This window comes from Sorex araneus, chromosome 1, assembly GCF_027595985.1.
Source record: "Sorex araneus isolate mSorAra2 chromosome 1, mSorAra2.pri, whole genome shotgun sequence".
Taxonomy (NCBI): Eukaryota; Metazoa; Chordata; class Mammalia; order Eulipotyphla; family Soricidae; genus Sorex; species Sorex araneus.
In genome coordinates, this window is record NC_073302.1 from 229,097,773 (window position 1) to 229,120,342 (window position 22,570).

The 22,570-nt window shown below is 42.5% G+C and overlaps 1 protein-coding gene across 6 annotated transcripts in view; it reads left to right on the forward strand.

Moving 5' to 3' along the window:
* The first annotated feature begins 713 nt into the window (after positions 1-713).
* The window catches only part of EEF1AKMT1 (EEF1A lysine methyltransferase 1), a 32,276-nt gene continuing 10,419 nt past the window's right edge, over positions 714-22,570 (forward strand). The window contains exons 1-2 of one of the 6 annotated variants that reach the window (XM_055134617.1): positions 714-746; positions 15,988-16,150. In XM_055134617.1, the coding sequence (XP_054990592.1) occupies positions 16,007-16,150 (144 nt within the window). In that variant the 5' untranslated portion in view covers positions 714-746; positions 15,988-16,006. Of the gene's footprint in view, positions 1,645-5,505; positions 5,566-11,813; positions 11,837-15,987; positions 16,151-22,570 lie in introns of those variants that run through there. The other 5 variants (XM_055134626.1, XM_055134593.1, XM_055134608.1 and 2 more) reach the window with 5 other exon arrangements.

The window sequence follows — 22,570 nt, forward strand, 5'->3', positions numbered from 1 at the left end:
CCAAGGACAAGTAGCCTATGCAGTGAGTCATTTCGAAGAGAGACATTGTTTCTTTGAGACTGGATTTTTAGCAGGGCGGAGGTGGGGCGAGGGAGATAGCCCCAGAGTCCCCTGTGTGACCCAGGGTCACAGCCTAGAGCGACTCCCCCTATACTGCTGCTAGTGTCACTGGGTGTGGCCCGCCCCCAAACGAATAGCCAAATTAGTAGCTGGTCTTATTTTAGCCCGAAGACAATTCTTGGCATCAGTAACTTGTATTTTGCATTCCTTGCAGCTGAGCCTCAGATGAAAAATACATGTGCTAAGACATACTAACGGCCTGATATTTTGGAAGGCAGAGTACAACTGATGAGGAAAGGATTTCTGAGTAGGTCTTCCTGATCAACATTTAAAAATCGTTTAGTATCTTACTTTACTTATAATGAAACAGTCCATGATGCATGGGGGTTCCAGTGCAGCTGCGGGCATGCAAATAGCTCAGGCTTCCCAGGCTGCTGAAATAATGCCTGAAATAACTATCTGCTGCAAAATAGGGTTTTTGGAAACCTGAGTTTGTTTCCTTGCCAGCAGTGTTTGAGGCTCTTGGAGAAATAGAATAGATTTCAACCCGCCGCCTTTCAGCGCCCCCTGTCTCGGTTGAGTTCGGGGGAGCTCGCGTCCCCGGCCGGAGCGGACCCTGTGCGCAGGCGCGAGCAGCCCGCCGGCCCCGCCCGCCCGCCCGCCGGCGCTCTGCGCACGCGCGGCGGGTGAGTGCGGCGCGCGGGCCTGCTGCTGTGCGGTGCCTTTGTATCATCCTGTTCGCCGGGGCTGGCTCGTGCGTGGTGTGAGGCGCGGTCGGCGCGAGGCCGAGAGGGCGAAGCCGTCGCCTTGGAGCCGGGAGGGCCGGCGGGCGGCTGGGCTGGCCGGAGCCGGGCCTCGGGCCTTCCCGCCGGGCCGCGGTGGCCCCGGCGGGAGGCGTTTCCGGGTCGGAGGGGCGGGGGCGTCCCGGGACCGAGGAGACAGTTCCCTCTCCCGCCAGCCGCCGGTGGCCCGGGACTGAGGCGACAGTCCCTCTCCTGCCGGTGCCCCGGTATTGAGCAGACAGTTCCCTCGGGCCTTCCCGCCGGCCGCGGGGGTCCCGGGACGGCCGCTTACGGGCCTGAGGGGCGTCGGAGGCGTCCCGGCCAGCGCCGTCCGCCGAGGTTTGGAGGCGCCAGCAGGCCGCGTCGGGGAGTCTCTGCGGAGCCGGGGTCGCGCGCGGGTCCACCCGCGACAGCTGTGATTCACCCCCGGATCCCCTTGGCGTTTTAGAAGATAATGTGTGGGGGCTCGGGACTGGCAGGCCGCAAATTTTAGCGAATTAAAACTTCGACGTAAAAGTCTTGCACATCCTTTATTAAGTTGATTCCTAGATATTTGTTGTTTTGGGACAGTACTTTAAGTGGAGTAGCCTTTTTAATTTCTTCCCCGTCTGTCTGCACTCAGTGATACATAACTATAGGCAATGTGAGATTTGATGAGTGGTGGATGTTAGCCTATTTGAAATGGCTGAGGTGGGGTCCGGAGGCTGGAAATTAATCTTCCTTGATAGGATGTAGCAGCAAGCAGAGATTCGGGAGCTGTGGATGGGCCCATTGAAATGACAGTCCGTTATCTTTTTGGCTTGTAAGTTTCATTAGCAAAATCTAGGAATCCTAAGTTTTTTTCCTTGTATGTGAGGTTTTGCATCTTCAGTTGCCTTAAGGAGTCTGTCTTTTGTTTTGGCCTTTTTGATCAGTGTTGTTCTGTTTAGATTTACTTTGGGCCTCTTGGCTTCAGTCTCCCTGTTTAAATTTGGGGAATTTTCACCTGTTCAACGAACCTCTCTTCCTCTTTCCTTTTGTAATTCTTATAATTCCGAGGTGGTTCCTCCTGATATTGCGAACAACATATCTTATAGTCTCTTTTCTGTTGTCACTTTGTTTATTTATTTATTTATCATTATTATCTTTTTTGCTTCTTGGGTCACACCTGGCGGTGCACAGGGGTTACTCCTGGCTCTGCACTCAGGAATTACTTCTGGCAGTGCTTGGGGGACCATATGGGATGCTGGGAATCGAACTCTGGTCGGCCACATGCAAGGCAAACGCCCTACCCACTGTGCTATTGCTCCAGCCCCTCTGTTTCCACTTTCTGATGGAATTTCTTTACCTATCTTTAAGGTCACTGATTTGTATTTCAGCTTCAGCCATTCTGCTGCGGAGACTTGGTGCTTCTTTTATTTCATTATTTCTATTTAAATTACTTTGTTCATTATTTTCCATTTGGTTATCTTGGAACTTATTGATTCCATGTTCAAAACCTTTTAAAGATTATTTAACATTTGCTCTGAGGGGACTGAGGGCACTTGTCCACCACAGTGCTGCCTTCTGGGAAGGAGTCAGTTGGCGTATTGGGGGGAGGGCTCCATCTGTGGTTGGAGGAGGATACTCTGGACTGGATGAGGCACTTCTTTCCCTTGCCACTGTCCTGGGTGGTGACTACACAGGGGTTGGGGCTCTGTGTATCGATCCCTTGCTGAAGAGGGGCACACTGACCAGGGGTGCAGCACTCCCCACTAGGCTGCTTCTGCTGTCTTTTAGGGCTGTCACTGTTGTGGGCACAAGGCTCCCTCTGCAGTTATAGCAGCAGGTACTAAGTCTCCTTTGACCTCAAGATGCAGTTTAATGCAGTTATTCATAGATTCAGCTGTGGAAAGTGGCATTAATAAATACTAATAAAAATGGTTGGAAAATGCTCATTTTCATTAAGGACATACATATGTGTGTATGTGAATCTGAATGCATATGGATACATGTGTGCGTGCACACACATTCTTTCCTTCAATTTTTCTCGGCAATGTTTTGGTGGAACTGACTGTGCACTTCAAATCTGCCAGGAAACATTGGATTTTAATAGTTGCTTGATTCTTTTCCCAATTGTAAGGAACTGTTAATCCTGAAGTATGAAAACAAAACATTTTAATGATTTGCAGATCAATTTTCTGTTTTGCCAGCCCTCAGCCATAACACAGCACTCTGAAACTTACACTTGGAAATTCTCCAGCCTGATAGTTCTTGGTTGTTTTTCTGAAAATTCATGCTTTGTGCTTATTACGTAAAATAAATGTCTTTTCAAGCCATGATACCATTCTTTGGTAGGACTGCTGCAGACATCCTTATGTTCACACATGTATTTTAAATCTAAATGAATGACCCAAATTTAAGTTAACAGTAAAAAGAAACTTTGATAATTTATCCTGCTTTTTTTTTTTTTTCTTTTTGGGTCACACCTGGCTCTGCACAGGAGTTACTCCTGGCTCTGCACTCAGGAATTATCCCTGGCGGTGCTCAGGAGACCATATGGGATGCTGGGAATCGAACCCTGGTCGGCCGCGTGCAAGGCAAACGCCCTACCTGCTGTGCTATCGCTCCAGCCCCTTATCCTGCTTTTGATTCTTCTACAGCTATAAGGTCTAACCACATTCTCAAATTATAAGAAAATTATTACATAATAAAATTCAAAATAAGTTTATAATGAACACTTTAATATTTTTTTTTTGGGGGGGGGCAACTCTGCTATACTCAGGACTTATTCCTGGCTCTGCACTTAGAGATCACTCCTTGGATCAATTCCATTGGTCAGCTGCTTGCAAGAAAAGCACCTTTTCCAGTTGTACTCTAGGTTCAGCCCTAAAATATTTTAAAATTTTATATTTGATAGGGGCCACCCTTTGTAGACATAGTGACTCCTCTAGCCAGTCCCAGCAACACTCAGTCAGGTTACAACAACACTCAGGTTTGGTTACAGTAGTTTGCTGTCAAGAGTGGTTTAAATGTTGTTTAGGCCTGTCAGTACTAATGTCACCAGGACCAATTACTAAATATCACTCTAGGGATCAGCAGAGCTTTACCAAGCAGTGCTGGGGTAGGCATTTGCTGCTGGGACACAAACTCAGGACTTTGCATTCTAGGAATGTGCTCTACCAATTGATAGCTACAGCCCTGGACGTTGTTTTGTTGGTGTTAATAGGCAGTTCTTTTGTAGTTATTCCTTGTCTAACATGGACTGCATAGTGAATCAGCTATTTTGCCACTTGATGTAAATGAGTTTTTCTCTACCTCGAGTTTCTTGTATTTTTTTATGCCCCTAGAACTTACTGTATAGATGCTAACTGAAATAGCATTTTTTTCAGGACAACCTTATCTAACAACCAGGAGTCACCCACCTTCACTTTAGAAATTTTTTTCTGTATTTTTTAATGGCAGTAAACACAAGGTTTACCATTCGTTGCTGGAGAGAAAATCTAGTGGGTTGGATACTTTGCCTTACATGAGACCAACCCAGGTTTTATTCCCTGCACCACATATGGTACTCCAGGCACAAGAAGTGATCCCTGAGTGCAGAGTACAGGAGTAATCCCTGAAAATAGTTGGTTGTGGCCCAAAAATTAAAATTACATTGGGTGGGAGGGAACTGGGACCTTTTTGATGATGGATGGCCATTTAGTGGTGGATATAAATATAGAACTATACTGGTGTTAAACTATATTCTTGAAATTCTATTATGTCATGAACTAATGACAGATGAACTGAAAGAGAAATAGGGGTTAGAAAGATTGTACAGGAAGTAAGGTTCTTCCCTTGCATCCTTGCATCCTTGCATCCTTCTGACTACAGTTTGATCCCTAGAACCATATATGATCCCCTGAGTATCTCCGTAAGTGATCCTGAGCACAAAGCCAGGAGTAAGCCCAGGCTGTGGCCACCAGCCCCTTCCCCTCCACCACCAGAAAGTGTAGTGTTAACATATGCCTGTTAACTGTGCTACCATCACCGTCCTCTCAAAAAAACCTGTTATTGCCTGACAGCCACACCCACGTCCCCCACCACTGCCCTGGGAGCTCATCTATCAGCCCTGTTCCAGAGAATCATAAATAAATCTTGAAAGAAAACTAGCCACAAAAATTTCTTGGATACTGAGTCCCAGCTGGAAGCTCCAGGGCGATCTTGGGAGAAGGTCAGTCCAAGTTGCTGCTCTACGAAAGCTCTGGCACTTACACCCCAACAGCTGCCACCATGCCTCTGGCCGGGCTACACAGCTAAATATTCTGGATTTTCTGGAGTACACAGCTGCATTCTTGGCCATACGACATCTTCAAAGTCTATGCTACTAACATTCCAATAGGAGCACACTGGATTGGATGGGAATGTAACTTAAAAGCCAACTAATCTCAACTAACAAAAACATTAATACATAAGGCTTAACTTAAAACAACAGCTTAGTAAACCCTCAGGCAAGGATTTAATGTTCCTATGGTGTCACTGTCACTGTCACTGTCATCCCGTTGCTCATCGATTTGTTTGACCGGGCACCAGTAACATCTCTCATTGAGAGGCTTATTGTTACTGTTTTTGGCATATACAATACACACGGGTAGCTTGCCAGGCTCTGCTGCGCAGGCTCAATAATCTCGGTACCTTGCCAGGCTCTCCGAGAGGGGCGGAGGAATCGAACTTGGGTCAGCCGAGTGAAAGGCGAAAGCTCAACCGCTGTGCTATTCCTATGGTGAGATATAACAAATTTTACAAATATTTTTTTTCTTTTTTGGCCACACTTGGTGATGCACAGGGATTTCTCCTGGCTTAAGCACTCAGGAATTATTCCTGGTGGTGCTTGGGGACCATATGGGAATTGAAGCCAGGTTGGCTGCATGCAAGGCAAACAACTCTACCCACTGTGCTATCGCTCCAGCCCACACAAATTTTCTTTTACTAAAGTATTTTTTGATCATTCCACTAGCCATTTAGTGGCAATGGCAATATAAAATAAATTATTGTGGGCTTGCTATGGGGATAGGCTTGAGGGGTGCTGCAGAAAATGGAGATAGTGGTGGAGGGAAGGTGACAGTGGTAATGGGATTGGTGTTGGAATGTTGAATGCTTGCAACAAATCATGAACGACTTTGTAAGCCATGGTGTTAAAAGTGGAGCTGTAAAAAACCCTGCATCTTCCAGAACTGAAATTATGTACATTAAACTCTATCCTCTAAGCCCCTCTATCCTGGAAACCACTGTTTTATTTTCTGTGTCTAATAACCCATCTAAGTAGTAATTGTGTTTTTATAACCCACTTATTTCACTAAGCATAATTCCTTATGGTCTAGCCGTGTTGTATATAGCAATGTTAGAATTTTCTTATATTATTGAAGAATACTCCTTGTGTATATGTCCATTCATCTATTGATAAATATTTATTCTCTTAAACTATATAGAAGGCACAAAGTTGCAAATTAAAATTACAGTAATACTGGCTCTTAGCAATTTCTTATAAGGCAATATTAATAGTAACATTCTATCACTTTTCATTCACCTACTAATGTCTTATGTCATTAAGGAGATGGGGGTTGCAGGGAGGGGCAGAATGATAATACCGCAGGTATGGCGGTTGCCTGGCATGCTGTTGGCCAGGTTCAATTCCTGGCATCCCATATGGTCCCCCCAAGCACTGCCAGGAGTAATTCCTGAGTGCAGAGCCAGGAGTAACCCCTGAGCATTGCCAGATGTGACCCAAAAGGCAATAAATAAATAATTCTTGTTTTCTTTTGTTCTTGAAGGTTTTTTTTTTAATTTATTTTTTGCTTTTTGTGTTTCACCAGTCCTGATGTCATTAATGGAGATTGATGTACAGTGTAGAAAATAGTGATAAAGACAAGAGATGAGTTATTTAAAAGATTTTATTACTCTGATGTGATACCAAACAATTTGTAAGCAGTTTCAGGATTTTTTTTACTCAGAGATTAAACACATAAGTCTCTACTGATACTACTTATTTTTTGTTCACTAGTCCTTTTAGTCATCTCCCTGGCTCTTGGAGTTTTCTTTCTCTCTGGTTTTTGCATCCATCTGATGGTGCTCAGGGATTACTCTTGGTTCAGTGCTCAGGGATCACCTCTGGCGGTACCCAGAGGATCATGTAGTGCTGGGGAATCAAACCTGGCTTAGCCAAGTGGAAAACAAACACTATACTTACTGTACTACTCAGCCCTGAAATTCATTCATTTTTTTTTTCTTTTTGGGTCACACCTGGCAATGCATAGGGGTTACTCCTGGCTCATGCACTCAGGAATTACTCCTGGCGGTGCTTGGGGGACCATATGGGATGCTGGGAATCGAACTCGGGTCACCCCCCACTCCCCCACCCCCTGCCTCTGTGGCAGGCTCTCACTCTCTCTCGCTCTCGCTCTCTCTCTCTCCTCTCTTTCTCCTCTCTCTCTCTCTCTCTCTCTCTCTCTCTCTCTCTCTCCCTCTCTCTCTCTCTCTCTCTCTCTCTCTCTCTCTCTCTCTCTCTCTCTCTCTCTCTCCCTCTCTCTCCTCTTTCTCTCCCTCCCCTTTCCTTCCTTTGAGCAGTGTGGTTTGCAAATCAGATACTGAAGCTTATCTGGAATATCCCTTTACCTACTTTTAGCATTCAGTTCTTGTCCAACATGATCAATCCCAGCTATTGTTGTCATACTGTTCCCTTCTGTATCTTACATACCCTCACATTGTGGTTGATTCCAACCATTGACCCGTCCTCCTAGCCCCTGTTTTCTCTGGCTGTGGATATTAATCATATATACTTATATGCACAAATAAATGCACAAATAAATATAATGCAAATGCATTATATATCTATCCGTCTCCTGACTCATTTTACTCAGAATGATACTCTCCGTGTCTATTCATTTATATCCAAATTTCATGACTTCAGTTTTCCTAACAGCTGAATAATATTCCATTGTGTAGAAGTGCCATAGTTTCCTTATTCATTTGTCTGTTCTCAGACACTCAGGTTATTCCCAGATTCTGGCTAGTGCTGCAATGGAGAGAGTGCAGATGGTGTTTCTGCTGTGTGTTTTCAGGCCTCCAGGGTATATTCCCAGAAGTGGTATTGCTAGGTCAAATGGGAGCTCTATTTCTAGTTTTTTGAGAAATGTCCGTATTGTTTTCCAAAAAGGCTGGACCAGTTAGCATTCCCACCAACAATGAATGAGAGTCCTTTACTCTCCATATCTGCACCAGGAATGGATATTCTTAGTCTTTTGGAGGTGTGCCAGTCTATGGTTTGAGATGATATCTCATTGTTGTTTTGATCTCCGTCTTCCTGATGATTAGTGATGAAGAGAATTTTTTTTCATGTGCCTTTTGGCCATTTGAATTCTTTCTTTGAGAAAGTTTCTGTTCATTTTATCATCTCATTTTCTGATGGATTAGATGTTTTTTCTTGTGGAGTTCAAACAGTACCTTGCATATCTTCGACATTAACTCCTTATCAAAAGGGTATCAGGTGAATAATTTTTCCCATTCTGTAGGCTGTCTTTGTTTCTTGGTCACTGTGTTTTTTGAATTGCAGAAGCTTCTTAGTTTAAAGTAGTCCCATTTGTTAATTCTTGCTTCCACTTACTTGGTCAGTGGTGTTTAATCTTTGAAGATACCTTTAGCTTCAGTGTTGTGGAGGGTTTTTACCTACCTTTTCTTCCATGTTCCTTATGGATTCTGGTCTGATGTTGAGGTCTTAAATCCATTTTGATCTGACTTTTGTGCATGGCATTAGATAGAGGTCCGAGCCCATTTTTTTACATGTAGCTGTCCAGTTTTGCCAGCACCATTTGTTAAAGAGGATTTCCTTGCTCCACTTCATATTTCTTGATCCCTTAATTTTAAAAATTTTACTTATTTTGTAAAGTAGTTCACAGTATTTGATTACATGTAATATTCAAACATCAGTCCCATCACTGTATGTTTTGGATGTTTCTATCCTGAACCTGTCCTCATGAAGTCTGTCCGAGAGACTCTGCAGAGAGTCTCTTGCCCGCACGCCTGGCTGTCTTCCCTGGGGCCCCTCGGAGGGGATGGGCTCCAGCTTCCCTCCCCACTCCGAGCAGAGCTCCCAGCAGCCGAAGACCACCGGAACCTAGCTACAGCCATGCTCGAGGCCCCTCTCCATACATTCATAAATTGTATAGTAGTTTAAAATTTAACAATGTAGCATAATTTATGAATGCATAAAAATATGTTTACAATAACTTAGAAATGCAGGTTTTTAATTTGTGAAGTGGTAGAATATTGATATATCACAATATATAAAATATATTTTGACATGTTAAAGACACATTGAGTAACAAAGTTAGCAATTAAATTTTATTTGGCAATTATGGTCCCCTGAGAACCTCCAGGAATAATTCCTGAGTGCAGAGGCAGGAGTAACCCCTGTGAATTGCCAGGTGTGACACAAAAAGAAAAATAAATATTTAGCAAAAAAATTTTTTTAATGAAAAAATTTTATTGCTGGATACTGTTCCATTGTATGAGTATACAGCAGTGTAATTTATAGTGTTTACTTGTCCGGTGGGTGAGCATTTTAGTTGGTTTTAGTCATTGCTATTATCTATCTCTACTTTGAACATCATTTGTATGTCTACTCATATAAATTGCAGGCATTTATAGGCATTATACCTATTTGTGTGTATATATATGCATAGAGAGAGAGAGTGAGAAAGAGAGAAAGAGATCTTCTTTTGTTTTTTGTTTTGTTTTTGGGTCACTTCCAGTGGTACTCATGGAACTCTTATGCAATGCTAGGGATCTAACCAGGGTCAACCAAATACAAGGCCATGCTTCACCCACTGTACCATCTCTCCAGCTACTATATAAATGATTTCTAAATTGAAGGGCATAGGAGTAGGAACCAGTTATTTTCCAAACTGTATATCAATTTTTATTTTTAATCATTCGAGTAGGCAGTTTCATTACTTACACATCCTCAGAAAGATTCAGTATTATGTTTTTAATTTTAGTCAATCTGTTTGGTGAGTAATGGTATCATTATGATCATAATTTGCAAACTGATGACTAATCAGAATGAACAACTTTGCATGTAATGTTTGTATATCTTTTTGATGTGCCTGTGTAAGTCTTTTTTACATTTTTTAAATATAAATTGAATTCTTGTAAGAAATTCTTGCATCAGAGGGTATAGCTGCATGTTAGAGCTCTTGCTCTGCATGTGTAAGACCCTAGGTTTGATACCTGACAGCACAAACAAAAGTTGTAGCGACCACCCCCAGGGATTGAACTCAAGGACCATTCACATACTAGGTATTTGCCTAACCACTTGACTTATTCTCCCCAGACTCATAAATTGAATGCTAAAAATATATATATAATAATGTTTAAGAGAACAAGAAAATGAAACGGGAGGTTTTAAAAGGAATGATATAATAAAGTAATAGACTTAAGCATTAATATACCAAGAGTAGCCGTTAATGTAAATAATCTAAATAAAAGGTTAACAGAATAGGTTAAAGATAACCAGGATAAGAGAGCAAGAGCTCAAGCTCATAGCCAATACCATACTGAAAAATATGTGATTGGAAGGTATCACATTATCTAACTTGAAACTAGACTATAAAGTTATCATGATCAAAATAGGATGGTACTGGAATAAGGATCAATTTTGATGGGTTAGAAATGAATACCCCCAAATCCCTCAGATCTTTGATCAACTAATTATTGACAAAGAAGCTAGGTACATGAAATGGAGTATTAATAGCTTCTTCAACAAATGGTCTTGGGAAAACTGGATAGCCATATGTGAAAAAATATAAAGCTGAATCCATATCTCACACCTTACACAAAAATGCGTTCAAAGTCAATTCAAAGTGAATCAAAGATTTTAAGAACAGACCAGAATTCATAAATTACATTGAGGAAAATAGTGTCAGAATGCTCCAATATTTGGATATCAAAGGTGCTTTCAGTGATATGGTTTCATTGGCAAAGGCAACAGAAACAAGAGTAAGTAAATGGGACTTCATAAAATTAAAGGTTTCTGCATGGCTAAAGAAACAGGCTGAAACTAAAAGACACACAACTGAATGGGAGAAAATATTCTCACTTAATATTCAAGATATGTAAAGCACTCACAAAGATCAACAACAAAAAATCCATGAACCCTATCCAAAAATATTGGAAAAGGAAAATGAACAGAAACTTCTCAAGATAAATGGCCAATAGATAGGTGAAGAAGTGCTCATCACTTATTATCAGGGAAAACTAAAGATGACAATGAGATATCTCACACCAGTACAATTAGCATGTACCACAAAACAACCCCCCCCCAAAAAAAAAACAGGGAACAATCTGTTGGCAGGGATGTGAAAAGGAACTCTCATTCACTACTAGTGGGAGTGTGGCCTGGTTCAGTATTATGAAAAGCTGTGGAAATTTCTCGGAAAAGTAAGAATAGATCTGCCAAAAAACCCAACATTTCCACTTCTTGGTTTCTATCCCAGGACACAAAAGAATTAACTCAAAAGGACATATGTACACAGTTATTTATCATTGCAGCATTCAGAACAATAACTACGGTATGAAATCAACCCAAGTGTCCAACAACAGATGAATGGATGATAAAAGTATATCTACATATACAATGGAATACTATGGAATTCTGATGAATGATGAACTTGAATAGAATGAGAAGATGGCATATTAAAAAAAAGAAAAAAGATAGAAAGGAGGTAACAGGGGCAGGGACCAGGGGCCTCCAAAACATCAGTGGCATAAAGGTGTGGCATATGTATGTATCTAAACCACAGAGCCAACAATGCAACAAGCAGGAGAACCTAGACTTAACTTAAAAATATGCCTGTCAGGCAAGAGCAGTGCTACAGCAGGCAAGGTTCTTGCCATCCATGTGGCTGATCTGGGTTTCCTCTCCAGTCCCACAGATGGCCCCCCGATCCTCACCAGGAGCACTGCTGGGTGAAGGCCCCAAATGAAAAATTATCAAGGAGGTAGGCTAGCAGGGGTGGAAGGGAAACTGGGGAAAGTCAACACTGGTGTGGGATTGGTGTAGGAACATTGTACATCTGAAACTCAACCGTGAATAACTGTAAATCATGGTTCCTTGATACTTAAAAAAATGTTTCATGTAAAAAGATTTTTAAAAAATGATTAGGATGAGATAGAGAACTCAACAGCTGGATGGACACTTACATGCAAGAAACCAGATTAATTGGAACTTTTCTGATTGTGTGGTCATAATTAGACTGGGTCATTGCTTATTCTTTAAACAAAGATCATAGAGGTGAAGTGATATTCTTCATAACACGTTGAAGGTGCTACGCAATGTGATGGCACATTTATGTTGAATTATGATCACTTGGAGACTTTTCCCTTAGGATTTCCTCTGTGAATAGTTATTTCTTCATTTCTTTATTTGCAGTCCTTATGCTTATTGTTTTCCTTTTCCCTTCTTACATTGTTTGAAAAGGCAGGACAATGTTAATTAAAAGTGATGAGAGTGGGTATCTTGTCCTTTTTCCTTAAACTCAGAGAGAAAGAATTCATCCTTAGAAATTTATCAGTGAGAGTGCCCTGAACAAACATCAGGACCTCTTAATACTTGTATTGCAAACCATAATGAACAAAAGAAAAAGGAGAGAGAGCAAGAAGGAAAGTGCCTCCCATAGAGGGAGATTGGGGGTAGGGTGTTGGGGGATGGTTGGAGGAAACAGGGGACATTGGTCATGGGAAATGTCCACTGGTGAAGTGGGTGCTGGATCATGACTGAAACCCAATTATGAACAGCTTTGTTATGGTCTGTCACTGTCATCCTGTTACTCATCGAGTTGTTCAAGTGGGCACCAGTAACGTCTCTCATTGTGAGACTTGTTACTGTTTTTGACACATCGACTACACCACGGGTAGCTTGCCAGGCTCTGCCGTGTGGGCATGATACTCTTGGTAGCTTGTTGGGCTCTCCAAGAGGGACGGAGGAATCTAACACTGGTTGGCCGCGTGCAAGGCGAACGCCCTACTGCTGTGCTATTGATCCAGCCCGTCATTATGGTCTACCTCAGGGATATTCAATTAAAAAAAAAAATTCATCAGTGAGTTGTTCTAACCTGGAGACTTGTGTGTGTGAAGTGAAAATACTTTATTTAGGAAATATGAGCAAGAAGAGGAGAAGAAACCCCTTAAAGAGAAAGAAAGGAATCACCCCAAGTTCAAATGCAGGCAGTTCCAAAATGGGATACATGACCTTGGAGTCTTCTGTTTGAAGAGGTTTTTGATAATGAAACCAGTATATCTTTGAATGGGCTGAAGCAATAGTACAGCAGGTAGGGCGTTTGCCTTGCACATGGCCTACCCAGGTTTGATTCCTCTGTCCCCCTCGGGGAGCCTGGCAAGCTACCAAGAGTATCCCACCCACATGGCAGAGCCTGGCAAGCTCCCTGTGGCGTATTCAGTATGCCAAAAACAGTAACAAGTCTCACAATGAAGATGTTACTGGTGCCCGCTCAAGCAAATCAATGAACAATGACGACAGTGCTGCTAATCTTTGAATGTAGGGCTGGATGATTCCTTACACAGCACACTTTACTTTTACTTTGTTGCAGTTGTTGCTTTTAGTATGGGGGCCAGACTGGCTATGCTCAGGGCTTACTTCTAGTTTTGTGTTCAGGGATTACTTCTGGGGATGCTCAGGAGATTGTATGGAGTGATAGGGACTGAAACCCAGTTTGGCATGTGCAAGGCAAATGCCATGCCTTACCTGCTATGATATCCCTAGTTGCCCAAGTTTTATTTTTGAGCTTTTTGTCAATCTAATCATGTTCTATATATCTTGTAGTTTGCTCTTTTTTTTTTTTTTTTTTGCTTTTTGGATCACACCCGGCGATGCACAGGGGTTACTCCTGGCTCTACACTCAGGAATTACCCCTGGTGGTGCTCAGGGGACCATATGGGATTCTGGGAATCGAACCCGGGTCACCGTGTGCAAGGCAAATGCCCTACCCGTTGTCCTATTGTTCCAGCCCTGTGGCTTGCTTTTTTTTCATGGGGGAACTAGATGAATTTGTAACCAGATATTTATTAGCAAGCTTTTACACAGGTAAGTCTTTGAAAAAAGAAAACACGGATTTAGTACATTATTTTGCTTCATTGGTTTGCCACTTGTTGAGGCATAGATTTTTTTTTTTAACATTCTTTTTATTTTTTAAAAAATTTTATCACCAAGTGGAAAGTTACAGAGTTCTCAGGTTTATGTCTCAGTTATACTGTATTCAAACACCATCCCTTCACCAGTGCCCATATTCCACCACCAAAATCCCCAGTATACCCCCCGCCCCCCACCCCAACTGTATAACTGATGAACCTCACTTTATTTTCTCTTCACCTTGATTACCTTCCATATTTCAACACAAAACTCACTATTGTTGTGGGAGTTATATCCCTAAACAAGATAACCCTAATAAGGAGGCATTTGATAATTAGTTTTCCATTCAAAGATTGTATGTTTTCAGGTTTTAGAAAAGGTCGTGCGGCCGCGATAGCGGCCGCGCGGCTCGGATCTGTCCCAGTCCCGAATCCTGGAGCCGTGTTAGTTGCTCAGTGTCGCCGGGGTTCCATCTGGAGAAGGTGTGCAGGCGGCACCTCCTCCCTCCGGCCCCCTGGTGTTGCTGGCCCCGATTCGGGTCCGGAGCATTGTCCGGGCCGCGTTGCTCACCAGAATGCCTGCCGCTTCTCTGTGGATTGTGGCATCAAGATGGTGCCGAGGGTGGGTCGAGGGCGTGACTTCCAGCGGCCGGGACCACTCAGAGTTTTGGGCTCATAGATGTTTTTTATTTGAGTAATAAAACATTGTCAGATATCACCAGAAGGAGAAAAAGATGAACACTGCCTGATTGGAGCTTGCCTAGGTTCTGCTGTTAATCTTTCTTGGCTGGTTCCACTTTGTTATTTCTCTGTAATGAATGTAACCATGAGAGCAATTTAGTGAGTTCTAAAGTTTTTTTCTAGCAAATGTTGAACATGAGGGTGGTCCTAGGAAGTCCCTGGACTTGCACTTGTCAGAGATTGGGGAAGACTACTTCCTAGAGGAATTGTGCTTGGCCATCACTTCATACTCCTCCTTCTCTCCTCTTGTTTGCCTTTCTTCTCTGTTATCTGTTTGATTTTTCATAGATCTTTTAATGAATCCTTCACTTCACTTCAGTAACATCCAATAGACTTAGATCATTTAAGTAGTGCCATTCAAGCATAAAAATGTCTCTGCTTCATGGAATTGTCTGCAAAATGTTTGTATATGGACCATTGGGACAAGAAGAAATGTTTTCAGATATTTGTATTAATTTGTCCTGGGGGCTGGAGCGATAGCACATGGGGTAGGGCGTTTGCCTTGCACGTGGCTGGCCCAGGTTCAATTCCCAGCATTCCTTATGGTCCCCGAGTGCTGCCAGGAGTAATTCCTGAGTTCATGAGCCAGGAGTAACCCCTATGCATCGCCGGGTGTGACCCAAAAAGCAAAAAAATTTTTTTTGTCCTGTGTAACAACATTTAAATCTTGAGCGTAGCTCATCGATTTGTAAGAGCGGGCACCAGTAACGTCTCTCATTGTGAGACTTATTGTTACTGTTTTTGGCATATCAAATATGCCACCGGTAGCTTGCCAGGCTCTGCCGTGTGGGCTAGACACTTTCGGTAGCTTGCCAGGCTCTCCGAGAGGGGCGGAGGAATTGAACATGGGTCGGCCATGTGAAAGGCGAACGCACTACCTCTGTAAGGGGAAAGCGTGCGTTTGTTAAACTGCAATTTAATGGAACACAGCTATAGAAGTTTGATGTCATATAAAACTCCAATTGCAGGAAAAGGGAGATCACTGAGAGGTCAGGGTGCAAATTCAAGCCCCTGTACTGCATGGCCCCTGAGAATTTCAGGTATAACTTGGAGGGTGCAAGAGCTATTGGATGCTACCTGAATCACTGACCTACATTGAATTACCTGGTGGGCAAAGTATCCCTGGGAGCTCCCCCCTTGAGGACTGCATGGGCGGACTAAAACAAAAACTTGAAATTGGGATCTTTCCTCTGGGATATAATTTAACAATTTTGTGATAGGGGAAAACACCTAATAGTACTTCTCCTCTTTTCCTTCTCTGCAGGTCATTGACAATTTGTGTAATGAGTGACTCAGAGGATGATGACGTTCCCCAGCTTTCAGCCCAAACCTTAATAGCTCTCCAGGAATTTTATGCTGAGCAGAAACAACAGAATGACCGAGGTGGGGATGATAAATATAGCATTGGAACCATAGAAGAGAATTGGGTAAGCCACTGCATCCCTCTTCCATCAGGAAATACTATTGTGGAACTCATTCTTTAGCTAATCCAGGATTTGTCTGTCTCACTTCTCATCAGGAAGTGATCATCAGAATGGGGAGCTAATGCAGAAAGCCATCTATGAACATTTTAAGACAGTATTTCTGTTTTCTTTTTTCTTTTCTTTTTTTTTTCCAAGAAAAAGAAAGTCAGTGCTAGGCCTTTCCCAGGGTTACCGAGTTCTTGACTTATCTTGCAGAAAGTAGTTTCAGGAGCAGATGAGCAGTGGAGTAAAACAAATTTTATTTGGAGGATTTTGGAAGGTGAGGAGGGTGGGAAAGTGAGAGAGAGAGTAACATGCTCAAGAGAGAACTCGGATTTCTTCAGGGGCAGAGAGAGCCCCTACATACACCCCAGCATTAGATAAGAAAGTACATATCTCAAGAGGTGAGATACAGGCACGTGGGCACAAGCAGCACATGGGCTTGGACAGCATATGTGCCAGTATATTTTCTTCTAATTCAGATTCTCAGGCTGGCTACTCAGTCATCAGAGGGGACTTTTCAGATATGGTTACAGAATTTCATTATGGCCAACACAATTTTTGCCTCTTTGTATACAGATTCAGTCTAATGGCTTTTTTTTTTTTTAGTTTTTATTTTTTTATTTTATTTTTTTTATTAGTTTATTTTTAATTAGAGAGTCATCGTGAGGGTACAGTTACAGATCCATACATCTTTGTGCTCATGCTTCCCCCATACAAAGTTCAATAACCCATCCCTTCACCAGTGCCCATTCTCCACCACCCGTAAACCCAACATCCCTCCCCCCCTCCCCCCACCCCACCCTGCCACTATGGCAGGGAATTCCCTTTTGTTCTCTCTCTCTGATTAGGTGTTGTGGTTTGCAATAAAGGTGTTGAGTGGCCATTGTGTTCAGTCTCTAGTCTGTATTCTGCCCGCCTCACCCTTCCCCCACATGACCTCCAACCACATTTTACTTGGTGGTCCCTTCCCTGAGTTACCCAGAATGAGAGACCAGCCTCCAAGCTATGGAAACAATCTCCTGGTACTTATTTCTACTATTCTTGGGCGTTAGTCTTATAATCTATTATTCTATATTCCACAGATGAGTGCAATCTTTCTATGTCTGTCTCTCTCTTTCTGACTCATTTCACTTAGCATGATACTTTCCATGTTGATCCACTTATATGCAAACGTCATGACCTCATTTTTTCTAACAGCTGCATAGTATTCCATTGTATAGATGTACCAGAGTTTCTTCAACCAGTCATCTGTTCTAGGGCACTCGGGTTTTTTCCAGATTCTGGCTATTGTAAACAGTGCTGCGGTGAACATATAAGTGCATATGTCACTTCGACTATACTTTTTGGCTTTTCTGGGATATATTCCCAGCAGTGGTATTGCTGGGTCAAATGGGAGCTCAACCTCTAGTTTTTTGAGAATCGTCCATACTGTTTTCCAAAAGGGCTGAACTAGCCGGCATTCCCACCAGCAGTGTAGAAGGGTCCCTTTCTCCCCACATCCTCTCCAACAGCGGTTGCTTTTGTTCTTTTGGATGTGTGCTAGTCTCTGTGGTGTGAGGTGGTATCTCATGGTTGTTTTGATCTGCATCTCTCTGACGACTAGTGATGTAGAGCACTTTTTCATGTGCCTTTTGGCCATTCGTATCTCTTCCTTGGTAAAGTTTCTGTTCATTTCTTCGTAATGGCTTTTTTTTTTTTAAAACCCTGAAATTCTTGTGGACAGAGGACAAAAAACTGCATCATCACAGTAAGTGGTCTAACTGAATAAATGCAATAAAAATGACAGGGAATATTTTATTTCATTTTCTGGTTTTGTGCCACATCCTGCGGTGCTTACTCCTGGCTCTGCTCAGGGATCACTTCTGGCAGTGCTTGGGTGACAGTATGGGACACTGGGGACTCTGATTGGCTGTGCACAAGCCCAGTGCCCTCCCTGTTGTGCCCCTCCATGATGACAGGGAGTTTTCAAGAAGATATTAATACTTCTGGTATATGCAATACATTTCCATTGTTTCTTTTTTTTATGGTACTCATAAAAGTATAAATTAATAAGAGAAGTAAAGAGAGTTGAGTTGAGGGGAACTCCAAAGATTGAACCTAAAAATTTAAATTTATGAGATAATATGAGTTAAGTTGAGGCTTGAATTTTCTCTGACTATGCTTGATATTTAATTTGTCTCTATCACTTTACAACTGGAAGGATCTTTTATATATTTATCTTTTGTATTCTTTTACATTTTGTGTTCTTCGGATTTTTTAATTATATATTATTTTTCTATGGGCTGGAGAGTGTAAAGGGGTGAAGGTGCTTGCTTGCATCCCACTGACCTGGCACTGCATATGGTCCTACAAGCACTTCCAGGGCTAGGAAAAGCCCCTGAACACTACCGGATATGGCCCCAAAACCAAAAAAAAATTTTTTTTCTCTGCTTGCCATCTGTTTAAAACTGATTAATCAGAATCCTTTAAAAATATATTTTTAATTGAATCACAATGAGATACAGTTGCAAAACTTTCATGTTTGAGTTTCTGTCATACAATGATCGAACACCCATTTATCCACCAATGTACATTCTCCACACTACCAGTGTCCCCAGTATACCCCACCCATTCCAGCCCCCCTCCCCCCCACCTCTATGGCAGACAATTTCCCCCATAGTCTCTCTCTACTTGGGGGCACTATGGTTTTGCAATACATATACTTAGAGGCTGTCATATTTGGTCCTTTATCTACTTTCAGCACACATCTCCCATCCCTCCAACTTAGTGATCCCTTCTCTATTCCAGTTGCCTTCTCCCCCAGCTCATGAGCCAAGCTTCCAACCATGAAGCAATATTTCTGGCCTGTGTCTCTACTGTCCTTGGGTGTCAGTCTCATGTTTTTTATATTATATTCCACAAATGAATGTAGTCATTCTAGGTCTGTCCCTCTCTTTTTCTGACTCATTTCACTTAACATGATACTCTCCATGACCATCCACTTATAAGTAAATTTCATGACTTCATCTTTCCTAACAGCTGCATGGTATTCCATTGTGTAGATGTATCAAAGTTTGTTTAGCCAGTCATCTGTTCTCAGGCACTCGGGATTTTTCCAGATTCTGGCTATTGTAAACAGTGCTGCGATGAACATACCGGTGCAGGTGTCACTTGTCCTGTGCTTTTTTTGCACTCTCAGGATATATTCCCAGAAGTGGTATTGCGGGATCATATGGAAACTCAGCTTCTAGGTTTTAAAGGAATGCCCAGATTGTTTTCCAAAAAGGCTGGACCAGTCTGCATTCCCTCCAACAATGAAAGAGTCCCTTTCTCCCCACACTGCGCCTTTTTGTTCTTGTTCTTTTTGATGTATGCCAGTCTCTGTGATGTGAGATGATATCTCGTTGTTTTGACCTGCATCTCCCTGATGATAAGTGATGTAGAACATTTTCTCATGTGCCTTTTGGCCATTTGTATTTCATTTTTGAGGAAGTTTCTGTTCATTTCTTCTCCCCATTTTTTGATGGGGTTGGAGGTTTTTTTCTTGTACAATTCTACTAGCGTCTTATATATCCTTATATACCCTTTATCAGATGGATATTGAGTAAATATTCTTTCCCTATCCATGGTCTCTCTCTGTATTTTGGTCACTATTTCTTTTGAGGTGCAGAAGCTTCTTAGTTTAATGTAGTCCCATTTGTTTATGTTTGTTTACACTTGCTTGGACAGCATCCTTAAAAGATGCTTTTAGCTTCATTGTCATGGAGGGTTCTGCCTAAAATTGCCCTCCATGTGTACCATGTGGATTCAGGTATGTCCAGTTTTCCCAGGATCACTTGTTGAAGAGGCTTTCCTTGCTCCACTTAACATTTCTTGTTCCTTTATCAAAGATTAAGTGATTATTTATTTGAGACTCTGGAGATTAACTGGTGCCGGCAGGAGGTGGCTTATGGGTGAGACTGGGGGAAGCAGGAAGATGTTCTCCTCACCAGCCACCCTCCAGAACTCATGGTTGCTTCTCCTGGAAGGGAGCATAAAATGAGGTCCTCATAATCATGCCACCGGACTCCTTGCCAGGCTGTTTTCACTCGGGGTGCTCCAGAGGGGGGCGGGTGAGAGCCCTTCCCACCCCAAGGGATCCAGCCTCGGCACCTGACCTCCACTACACAACTGCTGCCATGCTCCAGGCTGCTTCCCACATGCTCGAGTCGAGCCTCACACATGAACATATTCCTGGACCGAAGGAATTCCTGGACGTGAAGCAGCCATGCAATACATCATCATAGAGGGAAATAAATATATATGCCTCTCGGAGAGCCTGGGAAGCTTTCAAGAGTATCCCACTCACACAGCAGAGCCTGGCAAGCTCCCCATGGCGTAATCAATATGCCAAAAGCAGTAACAATAACAGGTTTCATTCCCCTGACCCTGAAAGAAGCCTCCAGTTGTTGGAAAGACGAGTAAGGAGAGGCTGCTAAAATCTCAGGGCTGGGACGAATGGAAAAATTACTGGCACTCACTCAAGTAAATCGATGAACAACGGGATGACTGATACAGTGATATTTGAGAGTCTGTGACAAATATTCAACTCTGTTCTATTGGTCTGTTTCTATTCCAATACCATGCTGTTTTAATTACTATTGCTTTGTATTACAGTTTGAAGTTGGGGAAGGTGATGATTACCATCTTCTTTATCCCAAGGATTTCTTTAGCTATTCATAGGCTGCATTTCAGGAGTGTTTTGTCTATTTCTTTGAAGAATGTCATGGGTATTCTTATAGGGGGCTGCAAAATGCTTCTTTCACTCTAAGTGTTCCTCCTACTTAGAGGTCTTTTTCACTGTTTCTGTGTGTTTTTGCCTTATTTGTTTGCTGCTTCTATAAATAGCAGATATAAAAACTTGAAGTACTGTTTTTTGTTTTGTTTTTGGGCCACATCTGGTTGTGCTCAGGCACCACCTTCAGTTCAGTGTTCCGGGATCGCTTGCAGCAATGCTTGAGGGACGATTCAGTACTGAGACATATTTCTGCAGTCTCCTCAGCCCTGTATTGCACCCTGTTATATTCAGGATCACTCCTTGGTGCACAGGAGGCCATATGTGGTGCTAAGGATTTAAATGGGGTCACTTGTGTGCAAAGCTGTACATTACAGCTGCTTTCACCTGCTACATTATTCTTGAGTGATCTTTTTCTGTTTTCGTTCAGCTTAATTTTTTTAAATTTAAGTTTATTTATTTTTTAATTAGTGAATCACCGTGAGGGTACAGTTACAGATTTATACATTTTCGTGCTCATGTTTCCCTCATAGAATGTTTGAGAACTCATCCCTTCACCAGTGCCCATTCTCCACCACCAATAAACCCAGCATCCCTCCCACCTCCTAATCCCCCTTCAGCTTAATTTTTAAATTATTGTACAAACTGTGAGGGCTGGGATCTGACTCAGGTAGAGCATCTGCTGCCTTACCTTGGTTAGGCACCCTCTGGGCCCCAATTGCTGATTCCCGGCTCTGCTGTCACCTAGATGCAGTTCCTCGCACTGCCACAACATTTAAAAATGTGAGTAGTTACTTAAGTTGGTAGAAATTTAAAGAAAATCATTAGCATTAATAGAAAGTGCAAAATGAAAGGCAAACATCTGGGCTGGAGCGATAGCACAGTGGGTAGCATGTTTGCCCTGCATGCGGCTGACACGAGTTTGATTCCAGCATCCCATATGGTCCCTCGAGTACTGCCAGGACTAATTCCTGAGTGCAGAGCCAGGAGTAACCTCTGAGCATCACTGGATGTGACCCAAAAATGCACAAAAGAAAAGAAAAGAAACAACTTATCCTCAATGGATAAACTAGAAATTCAAAAATTATTCAAAAAGGTGCCATGGAAATGAAGCATAGGTTGGGTTTGGGGGTTTTGCTTTGGTATCATTCAACACATTTTTTCATTCTCTGAATCTGATTATATATAATGTATCCTCCCATCCTCTATCTTAGTTATTCTATTCATTGGAAGTTGAACCTAGAGGCTTATCAGATACAGAGTTTATTTGTTTGACAAGACTCAAAAGTAGGAGTGTAGTCTTTCATTAGCTAGTGGTCTTCTTTTATGGTAATGTTAGCAGTCATTGATACTCAATATCTAGATTCTGTTCACTAGTTAGAACTCTGCCAATTTGAAATAATCTGAAAGAAAAATGTGGGTTTTGGGACCAGAGTGATAGTACAGCAGGTACTTGCCTTGCACACGGCCGACCCAGTTCATTCCTGGCACCCCATATGATCCCCTGGAGTGATCCCTGAGCACACAGCTAGGAGTAGGCCTTGAGCACCACCAGTTGTGGCTCCAAAATAAAACAAAATTTGTTTTAGTAAGAAAATTTGGGGGGCTGGAGCGATAGCACAGTGGGT